At 33.7% G+C, this 11931-nt stretch overlaps 1 protein-coding gene across 1 annotated transcript; it reads right to left on the reverse strand.

Moving 5' to 3' along the window:
- Positions 1 to 2029: 2029 nt before the first annotated feature.
- LOC107006427 (glutathione S-transferase L1-like) lies at positions 2030 to 5949 on the reverse strand. The gene is made up of 10 exons (XM_015204983.2): positions 5801 to 5949; positions 4923 to 4997; positions 4711 to 4771; positions 3845 to 3931; positions 3435 to 3533; positions 3238 to 3343; positions 3070 to 3146; positions 2791 to 2898; positions 2146 to 2232; positions 2030 to 2038 (listed from the first exon to the last, which is right to left on the reverse strand). Exons 1-10 carry the CDS (start codon positions 5947 to 5949, stop codon positions 2030 to 2032), a joined length of 858 nt encoding a protein of 285 aa, XP_015060469.1.
- Positions 5950 to 11931: the final 5982 nt, after the last annotated feature.

An 11931-nucleotide genomic window follows, 5' to 3' on the forward strand; every position in this document is an offset into this window, starting at 1 on the left:
TATATCGATTGATCGAGTATATCCGATATATGTTCAGTACGGAAAATTCAAAGGAAAACCCACTTATCTTGATGCAATCAATCCTTACTTATCCAGATGCAATCATTCCCTATTCATGTGGGAGATACATGGTTGGAAAGCTGTGAATAGGAAATGAAGGGTTGTGACTCTTCAAAAGGGTTGTGACTTTGCCGAATGTTTGTGATCTAAATGAAAGGTTATACCTTTTTCGAACGGTTGTGACCTTTACCCTTTGTTTTCTATAAATAAAGTGACTTTCAATCATTTTTTCTACATTGAATTCTTACATTATCTTGCATACCTTTCTAACAAAATAAAATTGACCGATCGTGTCCGTGTATGTGATTTGTTGCTGTCATTTTGAGTTTGTTGAAATTATTGAAGTTTGAGGTACCACTACTTGTTTAATTTTTAATCCTTTTTATCTTGCGAGGAATGAATCTACAACCTCGGGGACTTGAGAGGATTAAATTTCTTAAGGACACACAATGAGTTCTGAGAAGTTGGAAAGTTCTTCTATTTTTTTTCATCTTTTATTATTTCGAATTTGCTAATCTTAATACAAGAGATAACAATGGTTGGAATAGTGTTTTAGAGGGCATGATTTATAGCTTTTTTGAATCATTATACACTCTTGAGTAAGGATACATGAACAAAATTCTTGACAGGATTGAGGGGGAAATTACAGCATATCGGAATGCATCCGTGAATCGATTTTTCACTATTGATGAGGTAAAGGAAGTTGTCTTCTCAATGCATTTTGATAAGGCGTCAGGCCATATAGGATGAATTTGAGTTTTTATCAGAGTTTTGGGATATAATTGGTAAATATGTGATGAATGTGATACTCAATTTTGTCAATAACAATGGAGTCATTACAGGAAATAATTTTCAGAAAAAATATTTTGATTCCAAAAAAGAAGTAATGTGAGCTCGTTTATGATCTAAGACCGATTTCTTAATGTATTATTACTGATCATATAGTTTGCAAGATGTTGGCAAATCGAATGAAATTTTTTTTGGAGGATTGTGTTGCTAAAGCCCAGAGTGCATTTATTCCTAGAAGATTTTTTCTTTACAATGACATTATCGCATTTGAGTTCAATCACCATTTAAAAGGAAAAACACATGGAAAGACAAGATTTGTTACTCTGAAAATGGATATTAGCAAAGCTTATGATAAAGTGGAGTGGAAATTTTTGAGAAAGATGACGAGAAAGATGGAATTTTCATCGGAATCGATTACAAAGATGATGCAAATGGTTTGCATCTGATGTTGGTAACCATTTTTGTGATCTCATACATTACGAGGACATCAACAGGCGGATCCTCTGTCACCACATCTTTCATCATTGTAGAAGTGGGTTTTTCGGCTTTGGTAAGTACTCATGCTTTCTAAGGAACTCTACATGGAGTGAAAGTCACTCCCAAAGCTCCACCTATTACTTCTTTTTAGCAATGAAGCCGAATATTTTTTTAAAGATATGGAGTTGGAGTCTAATATTATCAAAAAATGTTTACTCCTATATAAAACTCTTTTTATTAATTCCTTTTTAAATATAAAATACTATAAAATAAAATAAACATATTAAAATGAAAGAACCACAAAAATTTTCAAAAACACCCTTAAAGTGCTCAAACCAACATGTTGACCTACTACCTGTTTGCATACTTGAAGCTCCCTTTTATAGTTTACTAAAATATATTAGAAAAAATATATACAATTTATGAGACCATAAAAACATATTAAATAACAATAAAAAAATTTATAAAACACCATTTTTATAGAAATTAAATTCACAACATGACTCTTACATCTATGATAAAAATAAAAGTACAAGTCTCTCTAGGTACTAGAAGGAAAATACAATTTCAAACACTAACGATAAAAAAACATAGAACAAATTTATTGCTGGTGCATATTATTATAGAACTCCATAATATATTTGATACCAAAGTCCTAGCCCCTGTAACTTTCATCTGAGATTGACAATGCATTTTTGAAGTTTCAAGCTTTCTGTAAAAATAACAACACATATATAGTGAAACGTTAGTAGCTATATACGGTTCACTAACCAAAAAAGAAAAAAAAATAAATGTATTTATTGTTTGCGAAGTGGGTACCAGCAGAAAGCGATTCTTGTAGTACTCAACCATTTTCTCTTGTTCCAAGACTTTTGTTTGCTTGTATCCGTCAAGATTGTTCATTTCCTATGAGATGATTAATTTAGCACAATCAAAATAGAACAATGATGCAGGAAGAATCCCACTTTAACGCTGCAGAATTAGGATAATACTGCACACCAAAGGGGTGTAATGTATGAAGAGAACCTAACACAAATATCAGTGGTTGGTTCCACGGCTTGAACTTATATATGTAACATGTTATGTTGATTAGACTCTTGAAAAATGTAAATACGTGCATCAGAAGAGAAGACTCTGCGCAACTCAAGACTTACAAGTAACACAAAGACAACTTTATTGTTTTTAAGGCTTACCTTCATTATAAAGCACATAAATTATACATGAAAAATGAACCAAACAACTAGCCTTGAAGTTTACGCTATCCCCAAAGGAAAGAAATGCAATTTTAACAAGCCTTAGTCTCTATGTTTTCCAACGGAAAGTCATGGACCCTTTTCTATTGTGATGAACATTCTAGTATACAACATCTAATACAACTAAATTAATCTTAAGAATAATAAAAGTTCTTATATAATATAAATATATTAATCATACTTTACACTCCAAATGGAATATAAGTCATACCTCAATCCACTTGGCTAGCTTAGGCCTCCCGGTTGTGATGTCATAGTTAAACCCCTCTGGCATAAAAACATGGAACCTTTCGATAAATGGAGCATATGTTATGTCAACCTAGCACAACCGAGTTTTCATATCAGCAAAAACTTCTATGAAGTTTGAAATTCTTGGAAAAAAGTACAACCACACTACTTTGTATTACTTGTTGAGTATGTTTTTGGAAAATGCTACCATCTCACATGGAAAGTTATCAGAGAGGAAAAGAAAATGAAAGATAGTAATGACCTGACTGAATTGACCAAGGAAGAAAGGCCCATCGTCGAATTTGTGGAGAGCTTTTTCTAGGTAATCAAATTGTGCACCTGGTACAAGTGTGAATACCGTTAACTTACATAAGAAACATTTAACAAACAAAACATAATGAGTTTCAACAAATAAATGCTCAATTCTCACCAGCCAGTGTCCGTGCATCTTTTGCGAACGATCTGTATACTTCCGGGACGAATGTAGTGTCACTATAAGCTATCAATTCTTCAGCAAATTTTTGCTTTTCCTGGTCCTGCATTAGTTGGCCAATATTTTTTTTTTATCAATTTACGTCTTAAGATTTTCCTACACAAAAAGGATCATACTGAAATTTCACATCTTACATCCGGCAAGAATGATGGTCCTTCAAAGTTACAATCAACATATTTAACCAGAACCAAACTCTCTCCCGTCACTTTGTTGTTGTGCTCTAGGGAAGGCACCTGTGAAGAGCAGAAAATATATATAACCATTCACGTAAAATGAGATGCATGCTCTACTAAAGAATTAAACATTCACTTTCATCAATCATATGAAAGATAAGACTTGAACATGTATGCACTAGCTTAGTCAATAATCATTGGATACAAAGAGAAAGAGAAATCCCTTTCCCAAAAATTCATGGACATTTTATTCAGGAGTTTTCTTACAATTTACAACAATTCCAAATTCCTCTGTCAAAGTACTAGCTTAAGATTTCAAATACAAGTGAATTGGGTTATTAAAAATGAAAGTTGGTATTGTCGAAAATTACCTTATTTTTGGGGTAAACTTTTTCCTTGTACCAATCAGGCCTATTCTGAAGATCAATTGGAACTAACTTGATCATGTCTTGTAAACCCTGCAATTCAAAATGTTAGAAAGTTTATCTAGACAGGTATAAGAACACAAGGGCTGAATAATTTCAACAATAATAGAAATTACTTCCAACAATGAAAATAGCGAACGACATAAATAAAATTAACAATTCTAATTAGTAGAACTTCCTTTTTGAGGAGGATAGAACTTTTGAGCTATGGATTAATCCAAACTGAATAGTTTTGACATAGAATATGAATATGTAAACTAAAAATCATCAAAATTTTAACGAATATTAATATCCAAGAGAAGACCCATGGCTTTTCGTAGATAAGAGTTTTATACGATGAATTGAAGTGTTATATCTATTTATAAGAATTTCTTCTCTCCGGTTGAGCAGCAAGCAACCCCTTGTAAAGGGTTCCAACCCTATCTGAATTCTAAGAAGTTGTTGGTTTTCATCAATCGTTGCGCACTAGTCTTTACTACACCTAGTAAATGGGCTTCTTCGTGTTGCACATAGTGTATTTGTAAATACAAAAACAAAATTGAGAAATACTTCCTCTTTTTTATTTTACGTGGAAGCATTTCACTGGACATGAAATTTGAAAAAGAAATGAACCTATATAAAAGTATCTTTCGACATTTGATCTTATACATGTCATGACATTTTTATGGCTTTAAATATATGCTATTATGAGTAAAATGGTAAGTTCAAGTTTAAAGAGTCTCCAAATATAGAAAGTTGTCCTTGTTTTAAGAACTATCTACTAAGAGAAAAGCTCGGTAAATTAGAATGGAGGAAGTGGTATCAAGGCAAACCTTAACATTCCTTGTAATCCACACACGTTGAGAATAGGGGCATTGATAATTGATATACAACCTTCAGACAACACAATCAACTCAGATCACAATCTTCAGTCGGAGAAATGAAACCATAATGATGAGAAAGAACACATTATTCAAAAGGAAGACAAACACCATATTTTCTTAAGGCAGACAAGAAAGAAATAAGAGAAAATATTTAATCAAACCTGGTAGTTCCATCAAAGAGTGATGGGGGTTGGGAAGTAGAATCCAGAGATGGTGGTAGAAGGTCTTGTACACTCCTGTCCGAATAAAAGAATAATCCCATGAACATCCATATCAAAAGCAAACAAAAATATACAATTTGCATACAACATACATATACAACCATTAATCCTATATTTAAAACAAATGGTCTTGTTGAATCACATACACACACACAAACCCCAAACCCCACCTCCCGCTTTATCATCTTTTTTCTTTTTTTCTAATGTCCAATCGACTAGTTCCCTGATATAACTCCGACCACCACCAACAAAAACCATTACCACGTAACACTTCATCTTGTTCATTACATATAAAAGTTACTCAACTCAAATATCCTATGGATAAACAAATTAACTTTATAGCAAACTCAACTCCTCATAAGACCATTCATTAGTAGATCACTAAAAACTAAAGCAGGACATCAAAAACATGGACAATTTCGTATGGCATCCAATATAAGGACTTTTACACTAATTATGACGATTCATCAAGATCCATTTCCTCTCCCTTCTCTGCAAACTTGTAGGGGCCACACCCCCACAAAGGGAATTTTATATGGAAACCATTATATATTGTTGTACTTATATTGTATCTTGCTATTTTGCTGTTTTATTTATCATGAAATCTTGCTTTAGATACTTTTCTTTTGAATCTGGACTCTATAAGAAAGAACCCTCGTTACCCTACCCAACATTCAAAGCAACAAATGGACCTCGAACATAACTCAATCCCTTAATCTGTACTTCTGTAAATGATTACTGTGAATTACTAGCTATTTTGAACAAATTAAATACATTTGATTAACAATTAACAAAAACTTAAGCAAATAAAGACTTACGGAGAAGCCATTGATAATTGTTTTTTCTTGAATGGAAGAGGACTTAGAAGATTCTGGATATGTGAAGCGATGAAAACAAGAATTTTGGGAGCTTTTATAGAAGGAGTACAGGTTGTGTGAGCAGCATATTGACAAAGTGAAGGGCTCATTTGCTATTAAATATTATTCAATGTCTAATACATTTTCCAAAGCATTAAATTTATTATATTCAAAGGGTATTATAGTAATTAAAACTATTATTTAGTATTTCTAAAGGTGTGTGTCAAATAAGTAGTAGAAAACTATTGTTAGCCAAATGGAGTATTTCATAATTTTAATTTTAATACCAATATGATATAAGAAAAATTCATCCTAAAATTTGTATCAAAATTAATTATTTGTTATAATTCTTACCAAATAATAAACTCAATATATTTTTCTGTTAGTTTGAAAGACGGCCAATTTTTGCATACTTCCTGTAGGTTTTTTTTATTGGTAATTATACAAATTTTTTAAGAGTATACTGTTATAGATAAATTAAATTATTATATTTAGCAATTCATTTTTTTTAAAAAGACTAAAAATGCACGTGATCAGTATTTAAAGGACAAAATATAAATCTACTTTCACTAAATGCACAAGAACTATGGCTATCAATTCACAAAATTATGAGAAAATGAAGGAAATTTCTAATGTATGTGTAAGGTCCATGTAAGAAGTTTCTTGGGCTTGGCTGGCTATTATAGGAGTTTTATCGAAGGATTCTCATATATCTCTTCTGCTTTGACCAAGCTAACTCAGAAGATGGTCAAATTTCAATGGTTTGAAGCTTGTCAGAAAAACTTTCAAGAGTTGAAAAAAAGACTGACTACTGCTCTGGTTTTGACCTTAACAGAGGGTACTCAAGCCTTTGTGGTATATTGTAATGCATCAAGAGTTCGCTTGGGTTGTGTATAGATGTAGAATGGCAAGGTCATAACTTATGCCTCTAGATAGCTGAAGGTTCGTGAGAAAAATTATACAACTCATAACTTAGAGTTCGTTGCAGTAGTGATTGCTTTAAAGATATGGCATCACTATATTTATGGTGTTCATGTTGATATATTCACTCACAAGAGCCTCCAATATGTGTTCACCTAGAAAGATCTCAACCTGCGACAGAGAAGGTCGTTGGAATTACTTAAGGATTATGACATGAGTATTCTTTACCACCCAGGTAAGGCTAATGTGGTTGCTGATGCCTGAAGCAAGTTTTTCATGGGAAGTATTTCCCATGTGGAAGAAGATAAGAGGGAGTAAGCTAAAGATGTGCACGGGCTTGAACGTTTGGGAGTCCAACTTATGGATTCCACAAAAGGAGGCATAATGTGACTAATGGGGCTGAGTCGTCCTTAATGTAAGAGGTGAAAGAGAAGCAAGATCAAGACCATATTTTGCTTGATTTGAAGGAAAGTGTCCATAACCAAAGAGTATTGACTTTTCAACAAGGGGGATATGGTGTGTTGAAGTACCAAGGAAGATTATGTGTACCTAAGGTGGATGGACTCCAAGATAGGATCTTGTAGGAGGCTCGTTTACAGAAATTCCATTCATCCGGGTTCCACCAAGGCGTACTGCGACTTGAGAGAGGTATTTGGTGGGAAGGCATGAAGAATAATATTGCTAAGTTTGTTGTCAAGTACTCAAATTGCCAACAAGTGAAAGTATAAAACCAAAGGCCTGGAGGTTTAGCTCAGAATATAGAACTTCCAGAATGAAAGTGGGAGATGATTAATATGGACTCATCATAGGCTTGCGAAGATATCGAAGGCAACATGATTCTATTTGAATGATTGTCGACAGAATGACAAAGTCATCCCATTTCTTGCCGGTAAATACTACCTATTCTTCAAAGGATTATGCTAAGTTGTACATTCAAGAAGTGGTAAGACTTGATGGAGTTTCGATCTCCCTTATTTCATATTGAGGTGCACAATTTACTGCACAACTTTGGAAATCCTTCCAGAGAGTTTGTTAAGGGAAATCCAGACCTTAAAATATATGTTAAAGGCTTGTGTGATCGACTTCAAGGGAAATTAGGTTGATCACATACCTCTCTCATTGAATTCGCTTACAACAATAGTTATCATTAGAGCATCCAAATGGATCCATGTGAAGCTTTTTATAGGAGAAGGTGCAGATCTCCTATTGGGATTGAGAGGACCAAATATAGTTCACCAAACTATGGAGAAGGTGAAAGTGATTCAAGAAAAGTTGAAGACAACACAAAGTCGCAAAAAGTCCTACAGATATTAGGAGAAGACAATTAGAGTTTGAGGTAGACGATTGGGTGTATCTTAAGGTTTCACCCATGAAAGAAGTTATGAGGTTTGTTAAGAAGGGAAACTTAGTCCCTGGTATATTACACCTTATAGAATCTCCAAGAGAGTGGGCAGTGTGACATATGAATTGGAACCGCCCAAGAGCAAGAAGCATTTCATCCGGTATTCAATATTTCTATGTTGAAGAAGTTTTGGATGATCCTTCATTGATAGTACCCACGGAGAATGTTAAGATTTAGGATAACCTACGCGATGAAGAGGTTCCTATTTAGATTTTTGATTGTCAAGTTTGCAAGTTGAGGACAAAGGAAGTTGATTAGGTCAAGTTCCTTTAGAGGAACCAATTCATTGAAGAGGTGACTTGGGAAGCTGAGGAAGATATGAATAAGACATATCCATATCTTTTTGAATCTGGAGATAATGCATATCAATGTACCAAATTCTCTCCTCAGTACTTTATATGGATATGTATAAGCATGTTATTACTTGCTTTTGTTTGTTGAGTGTCGAAATGATGTTACTACCCTTAGCTTAGTGAAACAATTCTCATTCGGGGACGAATCTTCCCAACGGGGAGATATTATAACATCTGGTAACTTGAATTAACTAAGTTAAGCTAAAAAATAAGAATAATCAATTTTGAGAATAAGTAAGGAATCTGGAAAATTTCCAGCTTTCAAAGGGGAGTTCTGAATATTTCAAAAGGCCATAACATCTAGCTCAGGAGGAGTTTGGGTGAGTTATTTATATGTATGGTAAGAGCTTGGGAATATCTTTCCAAGGACACCAAGTCTGTGAAATTTTTAGATTATATGAGGGAATATGACATTCAAAAGTTTGGTTGTTGGACTGAGGAAAGTCCAATTTGGATTTTAGCAAGGGCAAAGTTGTCTTTCCACCCTAGTATTTCTTAATTATTTTTTAAGGTTATATTAGGGTAAAACACAAGTCCCAAATCAGTTCATAAAATTTAGAACGCTTAGGGCTTGGGATAAAAAGAGAAAAGAATTGGAAGACCAAGAATCGTCCAAGAACGCCAAGATCATTGCGTGGATTTCGTTGGGTGTGATCCCTATAAAGGTGTGTGAGATTATTCTTTGTTGGTTTCTTTCACACACACTCCAACTTGATTCAATTCAGCAATTTAGAGTTATTTGAACGAAAATCTTGAAGTTTTTGATGAAAAGTTGTGAAGTTCTTGTTGATTGAATTGTAGTTGATCTCTACTAATTTTAATTCATGTTTCTGGACTATTTTCGGGTCTAATCTATAGGGTAATGAGGTATTTAGGGATCCTAAGTGTTTGGGGAGGGATCCATGGATGTTTAAGAGGTTTAGAGATGAAAAATGGAGAAAAAACGTCAAAGGTCCCGTCAGATAACTCTTGGGGTGCTGCGCCTGCCAGAGCGCCTCAGGGAAGCCTCTGCCTGACCAGCCCTGGTGCGCTGCGCCTCTCAGATCACCCTAGTCCTTGGCACCTCTCAGAGCGACACGACCCCATGGAGACCCCTTTCTTTCACTATCTCTTAGTACTAGTTCCTATGTGATGTACTTATCATCCCTAGTTGATTCTAACACTATAAAGTACATCTAAACACCATGAAATCATTCAGAAACATGAGATCATATTCCTTGAATCCATAATTCAATTCAAGGAAAGTTATGATCAAAGTCAAGGAAGTTAAGGGTTTAGTTTAAATGTTAAGAAGCAATCTTCTTAAAGTTTTCAAATACTTTTAAAACAATAATTTTAACTTTGTTTTAAGTCTGAAGTTACAAGTAAAAAAAGAGCAAAGAGTTGAGTTAAATTCTCAAAGCTGTAAGGGAACTAAGTATTCCCTAAGAGTTAAAGTTTCAAGTTAAGTAAAAAGCAAGAGTTGAGTTCATATATCTATGTTATAGGGGGACTAACTATTCCCTATAGGTTGATAAATGTTTTACATTTAAGTGGAAAAAAAAACTAAGAAGTCCCAAAAGAGTTTTGAACTAAAGAGGGGAACATTATTTCCAAAAGGAGCTTCAAAGCTAAAGGGTTCAATAAATTATCTCAACCCAAAGGAAAGGAGTTTTATTAAAAACATGAGCTAAAGTACATTCTGAGAGTAGTATTGAGCGCCGATGTGGGGATGCGAGTTCAGATAACTCAAGTCCCAATGTAAACAATGTAGGCATCATGGTATTAACATGTCTTATTTTTAGATGATCACGTCAATTAGCTAGTGGATCCACTAGGTATAGGATGTCCTATATGACGGCATCATATAGACAGTTTGACAGCGTGGGCAAGACGATGTATCACCACTTAGGCTCATAGTGGTGGTTGTCGGTAAAAGAATCTCCCACAGAAATTATATTACTTTTATATATAATTTGAGTTGCTATTTTATGAGTTGAGCAAAGCCGAGGTAATTTCATCCTTACTCCATTTGAAGCTTTATAGTTGTGCTTAGTATTCCAACTCGCATACTCATACATTCAGTGTACTAATATTAGTTGGCCGGCATTGTTTAATGATGTAGACACAGGTAACCAGGATCAACACGCAATGCTTCGTCGATTCATTTTGAGCTCCAGAGTCAGTGGTGAGCCTTCTTGCATTTTGGAGGACATCTTTTTCATTTGATTTACTAGTATAGTTTTTAGGATGTTATGGGGTCTGTCCCAAAATCAACCTTTGTCAGTTTAGAGGCTTCATAGACAGTTAATTGTTTGGTTTGGAGTCTATTTTACTTGTTGAGACTTAAGTGCAATTTTGGCCAGATTATTTATATGAAGGTTTCCCTTTGAACATGTTTTATTCTTGTTTAAGGTGAGTGTAGTATTCCGCTGAGTTCAGTAAACCAGGACAAGGGTCCGTTTGGGGGCCAATAATGGTCTAAAAGTGTCGACCACGTCTAGGCTGTAGGCTCTGGGCGTGACATTTACGAATGAAATATTACAATTAAAATCCTCCGCTAATAAATTTGTGGTCCCTACTTAGTCTAATTAATTGATCCACTTCGAAAAGAAAAGGACTATAAGTATTTTTTTCAGTTTAGAAATAAATCATTTTTTATTTCTATTAGTTTAAAAGAGAAAAAACTTACTTATTTTCTTAAAGAAGGGAGAAGAAAATAATGTGTTTCTTTGTTTCCATAGAATATGAAAGAAGTAAATAATAGTGTTCAATGGTTACTAGAGATTACTGACAGTGTTTATTGGTTGTTGATTACCCTTCATGTTTAATGACTGTCTAAATTCATTTAATCTTTAGTGGTTGTTGATAACTACTGATCATGGTTGTTATTTTTCTTTTCAACTTTTTTTATTTTTCGTTTGCTAATCTGATAGAGGAGATAACATGCTTAAGAAATTTATTATTGATGGTATTTTACGTGGTAAAAAAATTACTTTTATATTTTGTGTTCTTTTTGTTAGAAAAAGGGAGAAGAAAAAGAGAATTATTTTATGATAGGATAAAATAGATCTAGAATGAATTAGTACTACTCTAATACGTTTGAATATATTTTTTGTAGTATGTTTATCTTCAATAAGTAAGATTGTTTTTATTTTCTTCCCAAGTGCACTGAAGCATTGAACTACTTTAGTTTTCTTTTGGATTTGAAACGTTCTTTTATGCATATAGGTTAAGATCTGCACTTTCATTTTTTTGTTTTTCCCTATATTCTTTGTTTTATATAACTATGAGAATAATTAAATGAACATATGTTATCTCCTAGCAATAATTGAATATTAGTTTAGTTTCTCATTGAGATTCAATGCCTTTTAAGGAAAATTTGAATATGATGAAAACTCGGAGAATCATTGCTGACAAATAAAATATGATTCTAA

The sequence above is a fragment of the Solanum pennellii genome, chromosome 12 (assembly GCF_001406875.1).
Source record: "Solanum pennellii chromosome 12, SPENNV200".
NCBI classification, from domain to species: domain Eukaryota; kingdom Viridiplantae; phylum Streptophyta; class Magnoliopsida; order Solanales; family Solanaceae; genus Solanum; species Solanum pennellii.

Excerpts from the sequence above, each read along its gene's own strand:
- LOC107006427 (XM_015204983.2), bottom strand. The coding sequence starts at position 5,949 with ATGAGCCCTTCACTTTGTCAATATGCTGCTCACACAACCTGTACTCCT. Across the intron at positions 3,147-3,237 it reads AGATGCACGGACACTGGCTG|GTGCACAATTTGATTACCTA; the intron begins GTGAGAATTGAG and ends CACTTGTACCAG. Across the intron at positions 2,899-3,069 it reads TCCTTGGTCAATTCAGTCAG|GTTGACATAACATATGCTCC; the intron begins GTCATTACTATC and ends CGGTTGTGCTAG.